Source organism: Plecotus auritus (genome assembly GCF_963455305.1).
Source record: "Plecotus auritus genome assembly, chromosome: 1".
Classification (NCBI taxonomy): domain Eukaryota; kingdom Metazoa; phylum Chordata; class Mammalia; order Chiroptera; family Vespertilionidae; genus Plecotus; species Plecotus auritus.
In genome coordinates, this window is record NC_137770.1 from 20,718,111 (window position 1) to 20,742,396 (window position 24,286).

General features: G+C 41.7%; 1 protein-coding gene across 1 annotated transcript in view; it reads right to left on the bottom strand.

The window, feature by feature from the left end:
• Positions 1–10,543: 10,543 nt before the first annotated feature.
• Positions 10,544–24,286, bottom strand: part of TSHR (thyroid stimulating hormone receptor) — a gene marked incomplete at both ends in the record, with an annotated part of 102,085 nt that continues 88,342 nt past the window's right edge. The window contains 2 exons of the mRNA XM_080674098.1: positions 10,544–11,948; positions 14,205–14,393. Of these exons, the coding sequence (XP_080530224.1) occupies positions 10,544–11,948; positions 14,205–14,393 (1,594 nt within the window). The remainder of the gene's footprint in view (positions 11,949–14,204; positions 14,394–24,286) is intronic.

Here is a 24,286-nt window from a genome sequence, read left to right on the forward strand (position 1 = left end):
GCTTCCAGAAAGATCATATAACTGGCTCTACTTCCATGAAATCTTAAGTATCATCAAGATAGAGCCTACAGCTCAGTACAACAATATTTGATGTGCAAGTATGGTTTTCATAGAAGGCCACGTTACCTAGGGAAGAGCCAGTCAGTAGGGCTGAACAGTCAATTTCCTAGCTAAGAGGGACACAAAGACAGAGCAACTGGCAGGAGAGCTAGAAAGGTCCCCAACAAAGTAAGGAGGTTGGTGAGTGCCTCTGGGAGCATAACCAGCGCATTCCTTTCCTTCACCAGCCCTCTAATCCTATGTGTCAGGCATGCTGGTTCCTCATCTTAATGGTATCATAGTAGCTCACACTTCTGTGACTTTGCTCATGCGTATTCCTCAGTCTGGAATGCCCTTCTCACCACCCTCCTGTATTTTTACATTGGAAATCCTACTCATCTTTTAAGTCCCTGCTTAATGGTGACCTTCTTAAAGACTTCTCTACCCCCCCAAGCAGAATCCTTTAGGCCAGCGGTTCATAGGACTAGCAAAGCCTAGAATATTTGCTCACTGGCCCTTTACAGGAAAAGTTGGCAATCTCTGCCATAAACCTGTGCTGTCCACTGGGGGGGGGGGGGGGGGGGGGGGGCGGCAGGAGCCCCAGGTGACTGTTGCACACATGAAATGTGCCCAGTGCTACTCAAAAATAGAATTTTGAATTTTAAGTAATTGAATTTCAAGTTAAAAAACCAATACTCATTTAGTTATGGGAAAACGTTTAAATCTGTTTAGAACAACTTGGGTATGCAAACCTATTTTTTTCAACTGTACATTTCATGAACTTGGAATATGGGTCAAGTTTTTCTGAAGAAAACTTAGTTTCCAAATTGCAAAGTGACATAAGTACACACTGACTTTTGAAGACTTAGTAGTAAGAAAAAAGAATGTAAAATATCTCAATACTTTTTATATTGATTACATGTCAAAATGATCATATTTTGTATATGTTGGATTCAATAAAGTATGTTATTAAAATTAATTTTACCTTTAATGTGGCTACTAGAAAATTTACAGTGATGTAGTGACTTGCACTATATTTCTTTTGGGTAGCACTGTTCTATACTAACATTCAGAAATTCTTTGTAATAATTTTTATACTGCTGTGAACACATCTGTCTTCCTCTCTAGGTGTTAAGTTTTTTAAAGACTGGGATGTGTTTTGTTTTGTTTTTAAATCTCTGTCTTACATATCTTGCATGTAGTACATACTCAATAATTGGATGAGTTAAGCCAAAAAGTTTCTATTTAAATGCTTCTTACGGGCAGTGGATGGCCACTTCTCTGGGTTTTTAAAAGGAAAGCTTAGACTGAATCTCAGTGATCTACAGGTGTTTTTGATTTGTATCTACAAGAGCATCCTTACTGTAAAATTGATCCCTCAATAAATGAACTTCTTGCAGAGTAAAGGGTGTGTTCTGGAAACTTTTCTCATGGCTATTAAAAATATATATAAGGCCATCTCTAATTTTTAACACGGACCATACCTATATTGTAAAGCAGATAATTGCCAAATAGTTAAGCTATGCCAGATATGCTGTTATATTTGGGAGGATGAGTTTTTTAGGGCTCAGCTTCATGTCTATGATATAGACATGAGCAATGGTATATCAAAAATGCAATTCAAATCCTTTTATTGAGCCAGGGATTGTTCTAGACTCTTGGGAATATCTGTCCTTGTGGAGCTTGTGTTCTATTATGTTTATTATAATGACTAGAGGCCCATCAGGGCCATGTCTGCCACCCTGCAACTCACACTCTGCTGACGCTTCTGGCACCCCACGATGCTGCCGGGGCGGAGGGGGGGGGGTGAAGAAGGGCCGGAAGGTGCTCCAGCACCTCCTCGTGACCAGTTGTTTGGTCGTTCCACCGTTATGGCATCACGACCACAGGCCTTTTATGATATAGATGATAAATAAGTTATATAGTATGTTGGAGGTGATAAATAAAATAGAAAAAAGAAAAATAGAGCAGGATAGGGGGAATCAAGATTCCCACATGAAATAAGCTAGAATTGTAAGTAGGGTAGTCAGTACAGGACTCACTAAAAAGATGTCATTTGGGCAAAGACCTGATGTAGGTGAGTGATTTATTTATAGAGCTATTTGGGGGAAAGCAGTCCAGACAGGGATGAGCCAATGCCAAGGTCTGGTTAGGGAGTCTGTTGGTATGATCGAGGAACAGCAGGAGGACAGAGCAGTTGGAACAAAGTCACAAAAGGATGGATTATAGGACATGAAAACTGTAAGGCAATCGGGGCCAGATCATATAGGCCTTGTTGGCTGCTCTGAGGACTTTGGCTTTTGCTCAGAGAGAACTGGAGAGCCACTTAAGAGACTTTGTGCAGAGGAATGACCTGATCTGACTTAAGTTTTAAAAGGGCCATTCTAGCTGATCTGTTGAGAATACACCAGAGGTTGGCAAATTGTTCTGTGAAGGGCTGGAGAGTAAATGTTCCAGCCTCTGTGGGCTGTGCATCTCACAACGATTCAGTTCTGCTGTGGTAGCACAAAAGTAGCTTCGGACAGTATGTAAATGAACGACTATGGATGTGTTCCATTAAAAATTTATTTATGGACATCAACATGTGAATTTTATATAATTTTCATGTGCCTTAAAATGCTCTTCTTTTGATGTCTTTAATCATTTAGCTCTTAGGAGGTACAAAACCTGACAGTGGGCTCAATTTGGCCAGTGGGCAGTAGTTTGTCAATCCCTTAAATAGACTGTCAGGGGCCCTGACCAGTTTGGCTCAGTGGATAGAATGTCAGCCTTCAGACTGAAGGGTCCAGGGTTCGATTCTGGTCAAGAGCATGCACCTTGGTTGCTGCTCGATCCCCAGTAGGGGGCGTGCAGGAGGCAGCTGATCCATGTTTCTCTCTCATCAATGTTTCTAACTCTCTATTCCTCTCCCTTTCTCTCTGTAAAATCAATAAAATATATTTAAAAATAATAGGCTGCCAGGGGACAAGAGAACAACAATGGAGACCATTTAGTGATCCAAGGAAGAGAGCTGACAGTAATCCAGACGAAGATGATAGCAGGAATGGTCTAAGAAGTGGTTATTTTCTAAATATCTTTTGAAAGTGAAACCAAAAAGACTTGATGATTTGGATGTGGGGTGTTAGAGAAAGAGAAGAATCAAGGAAGACCTCATGATTTTGGTCTGAGCACCTTCAAGTATGCATTGCCATCAACCACAATGGAGAAGGCTGGAGGTGAAGTGGGTTTTGGGGTAGAAGAGTCTAGTTTTGGACATGTTGACTTGAAACATCAAAGTGGAGATGGTGAGGAGGCAGATGGATAGATAAGTTTGGAGTTTGGAGAAAGGTCTGGTCAGGACATATGCTTTTGGGAATCATGACAAAGAGACAGTATTCGAAGACTGCATGAGATCACCTAGGGATCAAGTGTTGATAGAAAAGACCAAAGAACCAAGGACTAAACCCCAGGGTATCACACCATTATGAGGTTGATACAAGGGGAAAAAGCAGCAAAGACCACTGAAAAGCAGCAGTCAGTGAAGTAATTGTGGTGTTTTTTTCTCTGGAAGCAAAAGGAAGAAAGGACATTAATGAGCATGTAGTGAACAAAGTACCAATACTGCTGATAGATCAGGTAAGATGAGGGCAGAAATGTGACCATTGGATTTAGCAACATGGACTCCTGGGTGACCTTAATGAGATCGGTTTCCATGGAGCTGTGGGATGGAAAACCTAGTTAGAGCGGATTTAAATGAGAATGGGAGGGATACAATTTGCAGTAGTGATTAAAGGCAACTCTATTTTTCCTAATTTTGTGACAAAGGAGCCAAAGAAATAATGGGGGAGAAGTGGAGTCAAGAGGAGATTTTTTTTAAAACATGGGAAAAACAATGCAATATTTCTATGCTGATCAGGTACCATCAGAGAAGGAGAATCCAAAGTATGGCAACTTTATTATTTTACAATAACTTAAGAAGGAAAGTCTAAACTCCACTTACTAGGAAATTGGCATCCTTGTCTATAATTATCCAAGGTTTATAATATACAGATAACATAAAAATTCTAATTTAGTTAGAATAACTACCTATAAAACTTTTTGATGTTTAATTGAACAATTTTATTTGCCACTTTAGAATTTAGAAGAACTTTTTCTTTTGTGATAAATTGTATGACCCAATTCTTTTAAAAAAGCTGAGCTGACACCCGGTGGCACATGTAGGAGTTGACCAACAGCTACATCGATGGGTGGAGCAACAGGTTGATGTTTCTCTCCCTACCTCTCTCTAAAACAAACAAACATAATTTTTTTAAAAGTAGCTAAGCTGATGCCTAATTTTCCTCTTTATTAAATTTTCTTATAACAGAAGCATTTGATATTATTTCACTGACCATAGAACTATCATCATTAGCCTTATGTACCAGTAATTTTATTATCAGCAAAGTGATGATAATTCTTCCCTTGAAAAATGTTTTTATATGTTAAGGCCAATACCAATTTCTTCACTTTGTCCCCCTTTCCCCCTTCTTAGTTACTTCACAGCAAGCGCAGTCAGAAGAAATACAATCAGAAAACAAGTCAGTTGTCAACTTCCAAGTTTCCACTTAGCACTTAGTTGACAGCTCTCAGAGGGCTTTGTAATTGGAAAGCCAAAGTAACAGAAATAGTTATTGGGTTCTAGCTGAGATATTTCAAAAGAAGTTTCCAAACATCTCTGTGGAATTAAGACCAACATTTGATAATTGGATTTTCCAGCCTGTTAGTGTCTCCCTAAACTCAGTCTTTGAATAAGTGGACAAATTGAGCTATGTCTTTCAATTAATTATCATTTAAATTAGAACATTTCTTAATACATAGGAGTACTTTGTATAAGACAAAGCTGAGGATTGCCTTAGCATGTTTGAGAAGGTTCATTCAATAAAACTTAAATCCTGGCCGGTATGGCTCAGTTGGAGCATAGTACAGTGTACTGAAAGGTCATGGGTTCAATTTCTGGTCAGAGCACATACCTAGATTGCAGGTTTGGTCCCTGGTTGGGATCCATACAAGAGGCAACCAGTCAATGTTTCTCTCTTTCTCTCTCTCTCTCTCTCTCTCCCTTTCTCTCTTTCCCCTTCCTCTCTCTAAAAACCAATAAACATATCCTCAGGTGAGCATTTAACAAAAATCTTAAAGCAACTAGGTGGATTAGACGCTTCTGGACATTTCCTCGAACCATTGATTTTGTTGTGGTTGTTATTAACATAGCAAAAGTTAAGAATCCTTCCCTGGACATGGTGGACAATACTCATTGCTCCAAGAGGCACTCATATAAGTATGAAATTATTAGCCTCTGCATTTCCTTTTCAGCTATCTGGTGTGCCACGCCAGCACGGCCAAGGATGAACCTGAGTGGGGGTGGTGAAGGATTGAGAAAAGACAGACAAGAGAATGAAAGCTGGGTCTTGGTGGGACGCTGTCCTCTCTGATGGAGAACCTCTCTGATGGAGAGCTAGCGACAGCGTCACAGACTACAAGCGACGTCTTTATTTTATAGCTAGATTCCACAAGGCAAAGTAAGGTTGTGGTCAAGATGTTTACAACATTCTCATGAATTTTGATCCTACTCAATTACATGCACCTGAACTCTATCAAGCCCACATCACTCAGGCACGTGGGACCACGTGTTCGGACCATAGCTTACAACTATAGCTATTGTTCAAGCTTACAACTATAGCTGTTGGCTATAATTGTGTTGGGAGGGCTCTGCCCTCCAAGCTGGGACTTGCATGTGGCCATGAGAGGACTGTGCCCTCTCATTAGTCTGAGGCTTGAACCTGTCCAAACACTGTAGCCACTCTCCACAATCTGGGACATATAAGAAGCACCAGCCACAGGTTTATTTCGCATCAAATATAATTACCATCTGTACTCTGAGACATTCCTGCTACTATACTCTGCCCTTCTCACTGTTCCTCTTGCCAGTCTATGAAGGTGATTCTTGAAAAGGTTCTGAATATATCCTAGATGCAGCATCAACCACCACTGACCTCTTTCCCCTTTTTAATGGTGGCATGAGGGGCATAGCCGTGTCATTTTTAGGATTCAGAGAGGGGTAGAATAGCATGAATGGTTAGAGAGGATATTAGGATTAAGATAGGATGGAATGGTTGGTGTAAGTTGAGGGTCTTCCAGATGGTAGATAGAGTGTGGCTGTAGGGTGATTGGGTTTGGAGGCAACTCACGGGTACCATGTAGGCTGGGTGGTCAAAGAGTTAAAGAAGCAGAAGAAAATACCCTAATTCCTCCAAGTAATGCTCCCACTATCGGCTCAGCTGCACTAATTAAAATGACATCAAGTAGCAACTTGGATGTCTGGGAGGACCTCTGAGTGCCAGAGGTGTGTGCTCACTTTTTCCCTCTCTCCACACTGGCCTGCAGATGGTGAAAACAGGTGTGATGTCAGCCATCTCCTCTTTCATCTGGATGGTGGCATCAGTTGGTTAGGGTATCTCATTTCTCCAACATTTGTTGAAGCTATTACTACTTCCCCTCATTCTTCTGTCAGAGTGCTTAAGAAGCATTTTGAGAAATATACGGGCCTAGACACAAATCCTAGGAGTCCCATATTCCCACAGATCCACAAATCACTTGCCAGTGGCATCCAGATTGACATTATCTAAATTTGTCCGCTGTCATTCCAGAAGCCTTTCCACTGTCTGGGGAACTTAGGTGGAATATAGTGAAATTTAAGCCTGGGATTTGCTAAAAAAAAAAACACCACACAAAACACTGATGACACTATACTAGTCTTGTTTTTCTCAAACCTTTACCTCATCTATTTAATATGGCCCTTGCTGAGAAACTCTTGAGTGTAGTTTATTTTCCTCAAATGTCTGGTAATTGTGGTTCATTTATATTTTTGAATGAAGATTGAGGATGGTTAAAGTGAACAGATGTTTTCTGTCTTCTTCCCCACACACCTTTCCCTGACAGGGGGCAGTGATGATGCCTCTGTGTCAATGTCCAGGCTTCATTTTGTGATGTGAAAGCAGGAAATGGAAAAGTGGGCTGGGTTTCTTGCCCCTTGTCCTGTGTCCCAGACCAGGAACTTAGCTCTATCTATACCAATCATTCCTAATTTTAAAAGATCAGTTTCTTTATTTAAAAAATAAATATATATTTTTTATTGATTTCAGAGAGGAAGGGAGATGGAGAGAGAGAAACATCAATGATGAGAGAGAATCCTTGATTGGCTGCCTCCTGCATGCCCCATACTGGGGATCGAGTCCACAACCCATGATGTGCCCTGACCGAGAATCGAACTGTGACCTCCTGGTTCATAGGTTGACATTCAACCACTGAGCCATGCCAGCTTTGAGAAGTATTTTGAGAAGACACTCTTGAACAACATATAAACTTTAGGACAAGAACTTGTCTTTTGTCCTCACTGATTTGAGTCTATTTTCAAGCAGTTGAAAGTCACCAGATAAAGTGAACTCTGACCAAGTTTTATAGAATTATTATCCTCATTGTGTGCTATTTATATTTCTAGGGTTAATACTTATCATATTTTTTCCCTTTGCCATCACTGCTGTCAAAGTATCATAATATATTATGAGTTGTTTCACATAAAGACCATTTAAATTCAGGATGCAATGTTATACTGAAGATATTGATAGTCGATAATTTATTTATTTATATGGATTTATTAGTAAACTAGAGGCCCGTTGCAGGAAGATTCCTGCAATAGGGCTTCTTGCAGTGGTCTGCTTCCCTCCCTTCTCCCCCGCCCCACTTGCTTGCTTCTCCACAGCTTCGCTCCCTTCTGCAGCTCTTGGCTTTCTTCTACACTGTCTTCAGTCTTCGCTCTGCACCTGGATATGCAAATTAACCACAATCTTGGTTGGATTAATTTGCATACTCACTCCTGATTGGCTGGTGGGCGTGGCAGAGGTATGGTTAATTTGCATGTTTCTCTTTTATTAGATAGGATGTACCAATTGTTTTCCTATTTTTAGTTTTTTTTAATTTTTATTTTATTTTATTATTTAAAAATTTTTTTTTATTGTCTAAAGTTTTACATATGTCTCCTTTTCCCCCAATTGATCCCCTCCCCTATCCCTTCCCAGCCCAGGCAAGCCCCCACCACCCCAGTGTCTGTGTCCATTGGTGATGCTAATATGCATGCATATAAGTCCGTTGGTTGCTCTCTAACCGCCCCCATCCCCTACCATTTGTCTCTAGATCAATCTAGAGTTTGTTTGTTTTTAATCCTCATTTGAGAATATGTTTTTATTGATTTTTAGAGAGAGAGGAAGGGGGGAAGAGAGAGAGAAACATCAATGTGAGAGAGAAACATGGATTGGTTGCCTCTCATATGTGCCCCGACTGGGGATCAAACCCACAACCTAGGTATGTGCCCTGACTGGAAATCAAACCCACAACTTCTATTGTTGGGATGGTGCTCCAACCAACTGAGCCACCTGGCCAGGGCTTCCTGTTTTTAGTTCTAACACATATAATGGTAACCTTAAAAGAAGTTCACAAATTACAAAAATCAATACTCTAGGACCCAACATTATCATTTCCCAGGAAGAAATTTTATTTCATGTTGTGAATGCAAATTTTAGTAACAATTCTGTTGAAGTTACTTTTCTAGGACTGTTATCAAAGTAGTATTTCAACTACTCAAGATAAAACACATTATCAGAATATGATATTTCAAAATGTCACAAGTGAGAAACCACTCGCCAAAAGGTAACACATTTGTTTAATTTCACTAGTTACAAGTGAACTGGTGGATAAGTCATGATTTTAGGTGTGTATGATATTTCTACTAAGACATCCAAGTTACAGAGATGATCAGAAATGGGTATGGCTATGGAGATTCCAGGTGAATCAGTGTATCACTTCTGGGGGCCCATTGGGCCCACCAACCCTACTCCACAAACTTAAAACAACAAAATCCTTTAACTCGTGTGGTTTTAATTCATGGGTGGTTCATGAGCACTGAGAACCAAATGCATCTCTTCTTAGGAAGAAATTAAGGGGCTGTGTTGACAGATAACTTGGAGAGTACATCTATAGATGAAGATTTTGACTATTTTAAGTAAGGGAGCACTGCTGGGGAATAGCATTTCATGTCCAGTGATCAACAGGGTTGGAAAGAGCTGGTACTTTCTGGGAGAAGGAACTTTTCTTGATAGCTTTAGTATTGTATTGTGAGTTGGAAACAGTTAGAAACCAATCCCTGAAGACAAGTTAAATGTTTTCAAGTGAATTTGCACAGTGAAATAGTAACTCTAAATAACCAAAATTTGCAAAACTATTTTTTCTATTATATGAATGCAATCTGTTTTGGCCTGATAATTATAGCTGTACGTCTAGTAATTAGATGAAGACTCAGATCCACCCCAAGATGGTCACTCAATAGAATTATTGGTTCAGACCAAAAATGAAACAAACATATTTGTTTCATAACCAAAAATGAAATAAACAAAATATTTCCTGGGTTATATGTCTAGGCTCCAAAGAGAAGAGATGGCAGCCCTAAAGATAGGAAAAACAGAATCTTCTTTCTTATATTTTCCTTTCTCTTTGTCATGGAAACATGTTTTAAGGGAAAGGGATGTACATAGAGTTTTAAAACTGGAAAAGGCCACCACGCTCCTTCATTTCTACAGACTTTTGAGACCAAATGATTTGCCTGAGGTTCAACAGTAACCTGGTATCCAGTCTGCTTTATTAATCGATGGGCGATTTAGTGTTCTCTGCTCATAATTCCTACTTGTTGCTACTTAGAAATATTTATTGAGTTCACGTCTTTTAGGCTATGAGACTAGCCAAGATGAGCAATTCTTAGTTTGCCTGGCCACATAAGCTAAAATCCTGCCAGTTTTTCTGGGCAACACATAACAGTTGGGTTACATCAGGTAGGTCCTGGTGAAGAGATGATTAATAGTTTCAGAGTCTGAAAAAACAAAGCTAAGCCTTCCCCCTCCTTCATATCTCATAATAGCCATTTCTTGTGTGATGTCCTATTTGACTTCGCACTTTCAAGGAACTCAAACTCCCTCTGGCTATATCAGTTAACATGAAGTTGGACTGAGCCAACATGCGGCTGATTTTGTGATTGCCAACCAAGTTCATCCTTTTGCCATCTGTTGAATCTTTAGTATGAAATGCTGTATAAAAGTGGGAAGCTCAGTGTTGAAATGGATGAGTTGATGTTTGTGGAGCATCTTACACAATGTCATCTCTGCATTTAGCATCAAACAAGTCTTCCAGAAAGTATAGATTGTTTTGATATCACTGAGGGTTCGGGTATATTGGTAGCCTCTCTTCCTTCTTGCGGTGGGGTAGAGGGGATGATTAGTTTACTAGTAATGCTAGCTCCTCTTGGGAGATGAAATCTTGCCACATGAAATGTCACCTGCACAGTAGTTAGGTAAACTGGCTTGTGTGTGTCAAGGGGTTAGAATTCACGTTCAAGAAACCAGCGTTTTATAAGTCCCCTTACCGGAGGGAGTAGTATAGGGTTAGCTTACAAAACTGTTTGCTTAAACTCTTTTGAGATTTGGCCCTCCTTATTTGCGGTTAGATGGGACTTTTCAAGCAGTTCGTAGTCCTCCTGTATGTTGGGGAGACTTTGCCTCGTGTCTTGGGTGATCTTTTGGACTTGAATATCAGTCCTGTTCTTTGGAGAAACCCTCTGGCCCCGGTATGCCTGAGCCTGGCGTTTAAAGATGCCAAACTTACTGAGTAGGATAAATACGTCCCGCTGGAAGGTCTTGGTGAAAATGGCATAGAGGAATGGATTGGCACAGGAGTTAAGTGGATAAAAGAGAACCAGTAAGATTTTGGAGTTGGTAACAGTGATAAGAGGCTTGTTCATAAGAGCTGACAGAGCATAAAATGAGATGGGGGCCATGCACATAAAGTCAGTGAAGATCAAAACAGCCATCCTTTTGGCAATTTTGGTGTCTTTGTCCCCTGGGTTGTACTGGGGATTTCGGACTGTGATGTAGATCTTCACGTAACAGAAGCAAACGATGATAAAGGCAACTATGTTGAGCAACAGGACAAGGATAATATATGCCAGGGCAAGAGGGGTCTCGGTGTCCATGGGCAGGCAGATGCTAACTTTGGCATAGCTGCTTATTCCCACCAAAGGGAGCAGGGCGAGCAGGAAGCAGCAAACCCAGCCCCCAACCATGATGGCATATGCATGCCTGAGTCGGATTTTTCGATCCAGGCGCATGGCGAAGGTGATGGCATACCAGCGCTCCAGGGTGATGACCGTCAGTGTATACACAGACAACTCACTAGCAAAGACGGTGAAGAAACCAGCTGTGTTGCAGCCGGGGCCTGTCTGCCAGTCGATGGCATGGTTGTAGTACTCAGAATGAGTGTAGAGGTCTACAGAGGCAATGAGGAGTAGATACATCCCCATGCAGAAATCTGCAAAGGCCAAGTTGCACATGAGAAAGCGTGGGACGGTCAGTTTGTAGTGGCTGGTGAGGAGAATGACCAGGACGAAGACATTGCCCAAGAGAGCCAGCAGACTAACAAACCACACCACGATTCTCAGGAATTTGTAGCCCATTATGTCTTCACAGGGGTTGAACTCATCTGACTTGGGGGTACACACCATGTCTTCATTGCCCCCACACACTATGTAGTCATAATGGTTTTCAAAGGCCTGTAGTGTCTCTTCCTGTGGGTTTTTGAGCTTCTGGCCAAACCCAATGATCTCATCTTCTTGCTCTTCAAAGAAGACGTAATAATGAGAGTGGGTATCCTGGGACTTGTTTTCCCTGTACCCAGCACTGTGGTCACCTGGATCCTCTTCATATTCCTGGTAGAAGGGACCATTCAAAGCATTCACAGACTTTCTCTGCCGCAGGCTCCGAATACTGCTGTCATTACACATTAAGGAGTCAAGGATTCTGCAAGGCAACAGAAATAAGTCAGCACTTGCTGAAAACCACTAATGGGCCCTACAACATGTAGCAAAAAGATTCTACATGACCTGGTTAGGTCCATCTCTCTTACGTCATTTCCTATTACCCTTCCAAAACTATGCTCCAGTGACACTGGCCCTTATTTCTCCTCTGCAACCAGTTCAAGACCAGTAGTGAGAGAAAAAGCATGGATGCTGGAGCCAGTCTGCCTAGGTTAGGACCTGGCTTCACTATTTACTAGCTGTTTCACCTTGGGCAGGTCTATGAAACTTGGTTTATCAAATTTTAAAAACAGAATCATGAAATTACGTATTTCATATCTTTTAAAGCTCTTATACAGCACCTGGAACATGGTTGGTGCTGTATATGTGTCGGTTATTGTTATTATTCCTATTCAGAGCTTTAGAACACCATGTTCTCTTTGCCTGAAAAACTCATGACTGCTTCTACTCATTATTCAGTTTTAAACTCAACTGTCCTTTTGTCCCTGATCTCTTTATTTGTATTTATTTATTTATTTTTAAAAAATATTTTTATTGATTTCAGAGAGGAAGGGAGAGGGAGAGAGATAGAAACATCAATGATGAGAGCATGGAACCCTGACCTCCTGGTTCCTAGGTCAATGCTCAACCACTGAGCCACGATGGCCGGGCTGTCCTGATCTTAGATAAATTTTCCTACCCTTGTGTTTATTTCCTTCATACCATTATCAGATATCTTACTTGTTTGCTTATTTTCTGACTTCCCCTACTGGAATGTAAATTAAATATTCTTGTCTGTCCTATTCATTGAACAAATGAATAAATGGACATTATCATGCAGGCATGCTCGTGGGAGTAAGACTTAGTTTATTGTTAGCCTATCAGACTGACATCAAAAGAGATTCTTTAACTTGCTGAGCAGATGTTGACTCACCTATTGGGTTAAAATGCCAATGGGCTGCCTATTCCAACCTGTTTGGAGGTTAACAGGAAAGCTGGACCCTGCCCTTATGCAGTTCATTAGCCTCCCACCCATCCCTGGTCCTTTCCTACTCTGGGCCACATGGAATCAGTATAGAACCTGCTATCAGCATCCCCATACACCACTCTTAGTTTTCTGTAGATGTTATGCCCACCATTGACCTTTGCACAGCTGCTCAACTTTCCCATTTGCTTCTGCCCACTACTAGGTCCCAAATTATTTCCCAATGCAAGTATGAATGCAGAATGTCAACCAATAGATATTTAGAGACAGAGAACACACTATACTAATAAATGATGGCAGTGTTAGGAAAATGGGATTGCATGAGTCATGAAGGGGGAAATAATGCAGAGTAAAAGTGTAGGTGAGGACAAGATTCAGAGAAAGCATGGAGAGAAAAAGACCATCCCTCTCCCAGCCAGTGTTTCTCAGTGGTTAGTGTCAACCTATGAACCAGGAGGTCACGGGTTCGATTACCAATCAGGGCACATGCCTGGGTTTTGGGCTCGATCCCCAGTGGGAGACGTGCAGCAAGCAGCCAATCAATGATTGTCTCTCATCAGTGATTTTTCTGTTTCTCTCTCCCTCTCCCTTCTTCTCTGAAATCAATAATAATAAAAAAAGACCATCCCTCCTTTGCAGCCTGATCATAAAATAATACACATTGAGAGCTTATACTATTCCAAGTTATTGTGATAAGTGTTTTCTATTAAGTTTCTCATGTAATCTTCTCAAAACCTTTATGAGTGATAGCATTATGATCTCCATTCACAGAGGCTCAGGGAGGTTAAATAAGTAGGCTGAGATAACACAGTTAGGAAGTGGCAGAGATAGGGTACAAACCCAGCTGATTCCAAAGTGCCCACGTATGTAACCAGTAAGCTGTGACCTTTGCAAAGCCCTAATTGACCAGGTAACACAATTGCTTGTGTTTCTAAGTTTGTCCTCAGAATTGTGGCATCTAATGCATGTTGCATCTGGAGGCTGTGCAATATAATCTTGATAAGATTTCTACATGATCTGGTCATTCCTCTCTCTCCTATGTCATCTCCTAGTCCCCTCCCCTCCCCTGCTGTGTTCCATTGACCTTGGCCTTATTTCTCATCTGTAGCCACGTAGAGTCTAAGTCATTGTGTCCCATGGATTTTATGTTTCTTGTGGATACTTCCAGTTCTTTCCACATGGTTTTCAAACCACAAAGCTTCTTCCCCAGACCCAGAAATTAATACAACTTTTCCCAAGGCCTTTTGTTGCTTATTCCAGACACCTGCCACTTACCCTCTCGTTTTCTTCTGATTCTTAAAAGCACAGCAGTGGCTTGGATAAGAAAGGTCAGCCCGTGCAAGGTGGAGGAAACTCAAGGAAGTTGGAAGTTTCTTTAGAGTCCAAGTATTTCTTGCTATCAGTTCCTTGAGGTGTTCCAGGCCTTTGGAAGGCAGGGCAGTAACACTGGTATAAGAGACGTCCCTGGGGGCGGGGGGAGGAGAAAACAGAGTAATACAGAGAGGTGGTGAGCACCCAGAGCCTCTAACTGTTGGCCAGAAAGTCAAAGAAGCCCGAGATTAATGTAGAAATCACGGGCTCCTTTCTGCTACCGAATATACACTCTGAGTTCTTTATATACAGTCACTGGTCTAAGAAAGGATATTAGGCTTCTAAGTGATAGGTGACAAGGTTCTCCCATTTTTATTGCTTGGACCTCCGGTATCCATCAATACAATAACTGTTTAGCAGACATTTTATTTTATCCATTGCAACACATACAAACTCTTAGAGTCAGAGACAGACATCAATTCTACTCTGGAAATCTATACCTATAGCTACTAAAGGGTTTCAAGAGGCAAGAGAAATATATTTGAACAGGCTCAAAGGGGCCGAAATTGCTCCCAGTCTCTGTGGGGAATGGGACTTTGGGTTTAATGAACTGATCAATGATATGGATTAACACCAGTATCATGAAAATCTCCTGAAGATGTAGAACTTGGGAATCAAACCAGTTGCATGGTGAATTCAGGAGATGAGAGAAAGAGAGAAACATTATGGTTGCCTCCTGTACACACCCCAACTGGGGATCAAACCCACAACCTAGGCATGCCCTGACCAGGAATCAAACCTGCTACCTTTGGTGTGTGGGACAATGCTCCAATCAACTGAACCACTGGCCAGGGCTCTTTTATCATTTTTTTTTTTACAGTTACAATTAATATAATTGTAGTGTCTGATTAGCAAGTGAATTCCAATATTTATAACTTCTCCCTCCACATCATTGTAACTGGACTTTGCTGGGGTTTACATTCTCAGGGTTCAAGGCTGCAAGAACTGCTCAGTTTTCATAAACACGAAGCTCATGCATTTACCCCATTCTCACCACAACTGTGATTCTCAGAGAAGGGTGCCACATTTGCTATTTTGTTTTGTATTTAATTTAAAAATTCTATAATTCAGTATTTCCCAAATCTCGCCTGGTAGTAAGAATTAACTGTGGTGCTTGTTATTGTCTGATTCCCAGGAAATTTTTAACATTAAGCAAGTACATTTGGGAAAAAACTGACATAATCAAATAACTTTTCAGGTAGTGAGAGAGTTGAGGGATTTGGGAGCCAGCCTGATAAACACAATTGTGAAGTAAATGCAGCTGTGCCTTGCTCTCTGGCCTAACTGTCCTTCTGATGCGTGTCTTTCTTTTGGTCATGCTACCTCCAAGGTGTAGCCATCGTTCTGCCTCTAGTTTCCTGGAAGCAACTTATGTGTTTCATTATCCAGTGATGCTTTTTGTCAGTGTTGGATACACTGACTGTGCGTGTTCATTTCAGAGTTTATCCTTCCAAGCAACGTGTTTGTATTTTATTAGATTTTTTAAAATTTTATTTTCTTTTTTATGTTTCAATTACAGTTTACATTCACTATCATTCTGCATTAGTTGCAGATGTATAGCAGAGTAGTTAGAAAATCATGTACTTTACAGAGTGGCCCCCCGATGTTCAATTACCCACCTGGCCCCACACACAGTTATCATGATATTATTGGCTATATTCCCTATGCTGTAATCTACATCTCTATGGCTATTCTCTAACTACCTATTTGTACTTCTTAACCCCTTTGCCTTTTTCACTCAGCCTCCAAACCCCCCTCCCCTCTGACAACTGTCAGTCTGTTCTCTGTATTAATATTTCTTGAGAAAACACTTTCAGAACCACTCCAGTTATTGCGTGACAAAACATCCCCAAAACGAAGTGGCATCAAACAACAATCCTTTTATGCTAAGAGTAGTTTTTGTGGGTCAGGGATTTGAGCAGGGCATGCCAAGATAGATTTGTCTCTGCTCCGTGATGTCTGGTGCTCAGCTGGGAAGACTTGATGGCTGGCGACCCCATGGCTGGGGGTCGCAGGCTCCGTCACCTGCATGCCCGGTGTCAGCACTGGGACGATTCAAAGCTGAGCTCAGCTGGGATGATACTGTGGCCTCTCCATGTGGCTTGGGTTTCTCACATCATGGTGGTCAGCTTCTGAGAGGGAGCATCTGAAGAGAGCGTTCTGACAACTGGTAGATTCAAGGGCAGGAGACACAGAACCCGTCTCTCAATGGAAGGAGTGTCAAAGAATTTGATGCCTAATTTTAGAACTGCCATAGTGGTCTAAGTGGCAGGGATATCATTGAGGCAGATATTTGGTGAAAACTGGTAACTCACCGATCTACAAATCAGTGTTCCAGTTCAGCCCCCACCCTGGACCAGTGTCAGAAGCACCTGCAGTACAGACGCCTGAGCTACCCCAGGCCAACAGAACTATAATCTCTGATGGCATGGCCCAGGGATCTGCATTATTTAAAATGCTCTAGATCATTCAGAGTCTCATCTTGAATTCTCAGCATTTTGATGAAACAGGTGGATACTAAAGTTAAGACAAATAAACAAGGCATGTTGTGTCCAAAGACTCAGCAAACCAAGGGTGGAGCCATAACTGTCATTTGAGTTTAGAGTCCTAGATTCCATGTCCTACAAACTTTTCTCTAGCCTTTTTTTTTCCTTTTTCTTTTCTTTTTTCTTTTTCTTTTTCTTTTTCTTTTTCTTTTTCTTTTTCTTTTTCTTTTTCTTTTTCTTTTTCTTTTTCTTTTCTCTATCCTTTATCCTCAGATCCAGGCACAGCAACCCTCTTTTTGGAATCTGGGAGGGAGGAATTGATTTTGTGGTCTGAGTGTCTGCAATGAGTGTATCCCAGGTGCTTCTCGTTGGGTCCCAGTGAGGATGCCTGGGAAGGCACAGAAAAAGCAGGTAATGGAAAATGTGTATAAACCTTATGACAGGAGCAGCTGTAATGTACTGGGTCCTTGGCATATAGGAGTGTTCAATGAATGCTAATTCTATCCTTGCCTCAATTTAGTTTGTTGGGCTCAAGGGAGAAACAAGAAACCCGGCAAATATAGCCCTAGCCAAGATACTGACTTGCATATCCAACTGCTTGTCTGACCTGGATACCTCACAGTCATCTCCAACTTACCAGGTCTTTCTCCAACTTTTGATCTCCTCACCCTCATCCCATCCTGCTCCTTCTCTACTTAATTGGCAAAAGAACTGTAGATTTGAACTCCAAAAGACTCTTGAATCCATGTATTTGCATCTCCAATGTAAGCTCACTAGTTTAAATTAACATCATTTCTTGTTGCACTAGCTTTCTGATCCACCCTTAATCTTTCCCAATCCATTCTCCACACAGCAGCTGGAATAGTCATAACACATCAGGTGTGAAAGTTCACATTCCTGCTCAGAAAGTTGCAGTGACTTCCCGTTATACCACAAATAACATCTACTCTTCCTACGGTGCCCCTTAAGGTCCTGTAGATCTGGCCCTTGCCTTCCTCTCCAACCTCACCTCAGGGGCCCAAGGCCACTTACAGCGCTAATTGGAACCTGTCTGAAGTCATGTTCCTCCCCATTGGCATGAGCTATTTGATGTAGCTCTACATATCCATTACGCCTGTTGCTGCAAAAGTGCTCCTGAGGTGCTGTCCTCTGCTGACCCAGGCTGCTCCGCTCCTGCTACTTTGGCACTTACAGAGTCAGGTAAAGGGAATAATTGCGTTTCCCCTCTTTTTGGATTTAACCTCCCTTGCAGAGATCTGCAGGTTTTTTTTTTTAAATATGTTTTTATTGATTTCAGAGAGAGGGATAGAAACATCAATGATGAGAGAGAATCTGATTGGCTGCCTCCTGTATGCCCCACACTGGGGATTGAGCCCACAACCCTGGCAAAGTGCCCTGACCTGGAATCAAACCATGACTTCCTGGTTCATGGGTTGATGCTCAACCACTGAGCCATGCCAGCTGCGTGAGATCTGCAGTTTTAATCAGATAGTCTGGTTTATCAGAAAGGAAGGTAGGAGCTCCTGTATGCTTCCCAGCAGATGTAGCACAGCCTTCCATTCAAAGTAGCCCAGTGGAATGATTCTTCCCTCCAAGCCTAATGGTATTTCATTATTTCCTAAATTCTGTCCGCTCTCTTCCAGGGCTTGTATCCTCTTAGAGTCTCTCTTGCCCTTGCCATAAATATTTACAGTAAAATGCAATTGGGCTAACCCCCCTGATCAGATGTCAGCTCAACTGTTTATATGTCTACAGTCTCATGGTTCTCATTACTACCACCTTAGTTTAGGTCTGAATTGCATTTCATCTGAATTTTGCAAAAATTTCTTGACTGGTCTCCCAGAAAGTCTACTAATCTCACTTTCAGACTTGGAACAAAATGTTCTTTCTGAAACTTGGATCTCATTATATTGCTCCCTAGTTTGAAGCCCATGGTTCCTCAGATGTCTACAGAATGAAGTTCAAGCTTCTTAGAAGAGGAACCCTCCTTTCTCCCACATTTGTTTATCTTGGTTTCAGTCTTTCATTAGAAGCAATCATTGGCTAGTGATTGTTGGTGGCACATTCATGCTTAAGATTGAGGCACCGAAAAGCAGATTGGGAGCTTGTCCATATGCAGACTTTGCTTTAGGACAATTGTGTAGGGAGCTGGCCATTGTGCTGTTGGACCTAAAATATCAATGCGGAGGTCTTTTTGTTTTAGGGTTATTCAACTTCCTCAGAAAGGAGACCTCAAATCTCAGCCTGGAGGAGATGTACTTGGCTGCTGCAGGCATTTTGTATGACGGGGTAGAGGATTAACATTTCCAGTTATGGACCTTCAATAAATTCTTCTGTTTTAGTCCCATGTCTAACTCTTGTCCCATGCCACACCCATCACCTCTAAACCCCACCCCCTCAGAGATTCTGCAGGACAAGGCAGCTGCCTCTGACTGTATGCTCTTATGAGTACTCCAAATTTCACCTTCCTTGTCCTCTAGCTTTTCTGTAGCTCTCCATACTATTGATGTGCCTCACCTGCCTCTTTGTCCTTATGGACTTATATATATTAAAATTTCATTTTCCATCTTTTTAGGGAGATTTCAGGAGGCAGAGGAAATAAAAGGTTATGCTGAATGCATTATCTTTGACTTTTTTTTTCTGTAATAATTACCAGTTTTATTCCTCTGGCTAAGATATGCAGAGGTGATTTGAGGTTTATATTTTAATTAGAGGCCCAGTGCACAAAATTCGTAGGGTCCCTAAGCCTGGCTGGTGATCAGGGCCAATCTGTGGGGCGACCCGCGGGGCGATCAGGGGGCCCCTGCTGGTACCCGCCTTGGCTGGCCTGGGGCCTGCAGGCTGGGGACAGCTCCTGCATTGAGCGTCTGCCTCCTGGTGGTCAGTGCGCGTGATAGCAACCGGTCATTCCACTGGTTATTCGGCCGTTCGGTCGATTTGCATATTAGGCGGCTTTTATTATATAAGATAGTTATCTCATCAAGAGTTTAGGCGCCCCCATTGCCCTTATAAGCTGGTTGCAAATTATTTGATTCTCTTACTTATTAAAAAAATTCACTCTGTCTGTGACATGTGCTCATTAAAAATACATATAAGCAAAAATAAAATGCACATCAATGGGTTTAATGAACTGCTCATTAAGCACAATTAACTTTTTGATGTGTGTATGTATCCACACATGTACACGCACACTAACTTTTACCCTACATATGTGAGCTGTTACTAAACATGCTGCTTTGTAACTTGCTATATTTTACTTTACAATATGGAATAAACATTGTATTTATTATTATTATTATTATTATTATTATTATTATTATTATTATTTGCTTCAAAAAGCTTTATTGTTTCCATTTGGCCCAATACAAGGGAGAAGGCTCCAGAGTGGTTAAAAGAATAACTAGTGATTTCAGGGAGAGGCTCAGGCAAAAACCAGATACCACGGAGATGCAGAGGGGTCGCTCAAAGGCTCTGGGCTCTAAAGGCTCCTAGTCATGCTTGAGAGTGAGCCTTTGAAGAGACGCTAGCCCAGCCCAACCTGTGGAGGTGAGTCATGTGTCACCCATCTTCTTGATGAGTTTCACCTGCTCATCCAGGAAGTGGTTCTCCAGGAAGCTGCTGAGATGGGTGCCTGCGTGGGCAGAACACAGGGCATGCAGATCCATAGGGGCCTCGTTCAAGTTCTTCTCCATGACCATGGAGCTTCCATGGTGTCCTGGGTTTTACCCTACTCATCCTGGGAAGGCTTGGAAGAGAATGCAGCCACCAAGCTGGTTTTGCATCTTTAAGAGAAGCTGGGCTCCCTCGAGCTTCTGCTCCACCAACTTGTGGAAGAAGTGGCCCAGGCCCTCCAGAGCTGCATCGTCATGGTGGAAATGGAAGCCCAGGGAGAGGTAGGTGCGGGAGGCCCGCAGATGCTGGGTGACGAGGCTGTTGATGGCAGCCTCCACCTTGGGGAATGATTCTGATGAATTTGGGAGCTCATGGTTGTTCAGCAATAAGGAGATAAGGTAGAAAAAACAAAAACAAAAACGGTGTTGCCTGGTCTCAGAGGCTGAGGATGGCTGAGGTGGTTCCCAAGGTGGTGACTGGAGAAGAGGTTGGTGGGTGGTCGAAGGCTGGGTTGGCGTCCCTTGGTTTGTTCCATTCAAATACTGTTGAAGCAAGAGACAGATCCGAGGGACCATCAAGGTCACTCTGGAATAGACATATTTTTATGCATTTGCGTGAAATTTCCCAATTGAAAAACAGACCTGGAGAATGAGTCAAAATACAAAATGCTGGCAACAAGGAAACTACCTAAAACAAAATTCCACCAGATGATTAAAAGAAAAACGAAGGTAAAAGTTACCTCAGAAAATGTGAACAGAAAGAACAGAAAGAAAGCAGGGGCTAGATTTTACTATCCTACAAAGAGAGAGAGAGAGAGAGAGAGAGAGAGAGAGAGAGAGAGAGAGAGAGAGAATTCAGGCTTAAAGCACTCAGGATAAGGATCGTTGCGTGAATGTCTTTGCTTCAAATGCATCACCACAAACTTGTTTCTTATTCTTATTTTTTGCCTAAGCCTTCTGCCTCCTGTGGTACCTCTTCTGAAGGGTGGTCTTCCTGGGTCATTGGCATGTTCTGTGCTTCTCCTTCATTTTCTTCACAAGACTTTTGCATGTTGAGTATTTTTCTGTTATTTCCTTTTCGAACAAATTAATCCTGAAAGGATCCAGGGCAGTTCTCTCCTTCTCCAGCAATAGGGAGCTGCTCCAGGAAACAGGCCCTGGACTACATGCCGTCATCCTCAACTTTTAATTACTTCATTTAACACATAAGACTGCAGAGCTTGGAACAAATTCTTGCTGAGAACTGAGCCACTCTACAGTCTGCCAACTCTGGAATTGATGGAGGAAGAGCCTCAGCTGTAGAAATCCTAAAATTCAATAGGGCAGGATCATTTTAAGTTATCTGAAGCTGTATTTTTTTCTCATTCATCTAAATTTTTGGACCACTTTGAATCCAGAATTTCTTATTAGTGTACCTTCTTTTATGAAATAATATCTTCAAAATGTAGTTAAATTTTGTTTTCAGAATAAAACAAAGGAGAGTAGCTATCAGCAGTTGAGGGATTTTGAATTTGTGAATGTAGCCACGTGGTTGGAGACCTACAAGCTGGAGAGCCTCCCCCTATCTTATTGACTCTGGCACTTTCCACAGAGTTCATTACGTGATGGGCACTAAGCTTCATGAGAATCTGTCTCTAGCAAGTATTTACTCACAAAACAGCATGCAGCGGAGCCTAGCCTGGCAGACACTTTGAAGTCTAATTGTCTAGGTCATGGGAACCATCTCAAGTTAAGTGTCCGATGAAACTAACAGGACCTGAATTTAGAGAGAGGGAGGCCTATAGGGTTACACACAAGGCAAGAAGGTCACCCAATTTTATGATGCTAGAAAATAAAAAAGAGTCAACTGATATTTGATGTCACAGGAAGAACATATTGCTTCTCAGAAGCAATTATGTACAGTAGCATCTCCAAACATTAGAACAATTTCATTTTTTCCATTTTTTTGGTCATCATTATTTAACATTAACCTTTGATGAATTTAATTGCAAATGAAATAAGCACCAGTTGGCTTGCCAGTGTTTCTGCAGCAATGTAAGCATCTGTTACGCTCGCTTGTAATGAATGTGGGTTTTCTAAAGGTCACTGTGTAGAAGCTGATCATTATAAATGTGTAGCCACATCTGTAAATTGGTAGATGAAATGCATCTAAGAGCAGAAAAAAGATTAATTTACTGCTTAAAAGGCAGTTTAATAAATTATTAATACTAAATTAAAAATAACTTAAATGTAGGGAGCGGTTATAGGGTTAAGCCTCAGACTGACCTGCAGGCAAAGCCGCAAACAAGTCCCAGCTTAGAGGGCACAGCCCTCTTAGCATAATTAAGCTTGATCTTGTGACTGCTCCCTAGATCTTTCCTGGGTAGCTAATGGGCTGTGGGAGGTGCAGCAAGTGCTGCCAAAACAAGTGAAACTTACAAGAATATTGTAAAGTACCTTATTTACCTCTGACTATAAAATAAAGCATCAGTTTGCAGTCTGGATCTGTTCTGTGGTCTCAGTCACACACAGAAGATCCACCTAGACCCAGCTTATTCTCTTTGTCTGTCTTTTCTTCATCCTTCGCCGGCCCTCCCTCAGGCTTGCCGAACCCTTGGCTGTGCTGGTGCGGCTCACTTAAGGGTGTAAGACCTGTAAGTTCAAGGCAGTGAGCTTATCTAATTATTTGTTTAAAAGAATTTAAAAACACAATATGCATTCATTCAATAAGTATTCATTGCTTTCTATGTTTTAGGTATAATTCTAGATTCTTGGGCTATAGCCATAAACTAAAATGCAGATATTCCTGTTCTTCTCATGCTCACATTCTATAGAGGAGAGAGAATTAAAAAAAAAAAAAAAAAAAAAAAGGTAAAACTTGCGGAATGTTAGCTGACAACTATTAGTATCATGGGGAAAAGAATGATAGAGAAGAAGAAAGGAAGAGCCCAGAAGTGTGGTCATAATTAGAGATGATGGAGGCTGCCAAGGAAGGCCTCACTCAGGAGATAGTTAAGCAAAGGCCTGAAGGAGGTGAGCAAGAGAGCCATGCTGATATCTGGGGAAGAGCATTGCAAGCAGAGACACCAGCCAGTGCAAAGGCCCCGAGGTGAGAGTGCGCCTTGGAGTGTTTGAGCATGCAAGGAGGCCAGGGTGGCTGGAGCTGAGACAGTGGTATTGGGGGAGGGGGTTTGAGGAGTTTAGAAAATGTGTGAGAAGAAGTCGGAGAGGTAATGGGGGGCCATATCATGTGTGTCTTGTAGGTCATCAAAAGTACTTTGTCCTTTCATCAGAGTGAGATCATAAGCCTTCAAAGGAATGGTACAAACTAACTAATTTCAAAAGGATCTATCTGGTTATTGCTTTGAAAGGAAACCAAAGAGAACAAAGAGTGGAAACAAGGATACCGACAATAGAGAGGATGATGCCTTGGATAAGAGTGATAGCAGTGGAGATGCTGAAAATGGTTGACGTTTGTATAGCTTTAAAAGATAGAGCCAATGGGATTTTCTGATGGCTTAGATATAGGGTGTGAAAGAAAGAGAGAAAAGAATGACTCCAGGATTTCAGGTCTGCAACTAAAAGGGTGGAGTTGTCATTTCCTGAGATGGGGAAGGCTGCAGGCAAGGCAGGTTTGGAAGGAATGATCAGGGATTCAGTTTCAGACAGATCAGATTTGAGATACTTATGAGACATCCAAATGGCATTGTCAAGTAGGCAGTGTACTGAAAAGTCTAGAATTTGGGAGAGTTGTCTGAATTGGAGATTTCTATTTGGGTAGCACAGGCATTAGGCAGTCAAAGGACTGGATGAGATCACCAAGGAAGTGAAGGGAGATAGATGAAAAGAAGGCCAGTGCTCTGCAGAACTTATATTTTTGAAAGTAAAAAACTTTTGAGGATGATACTAG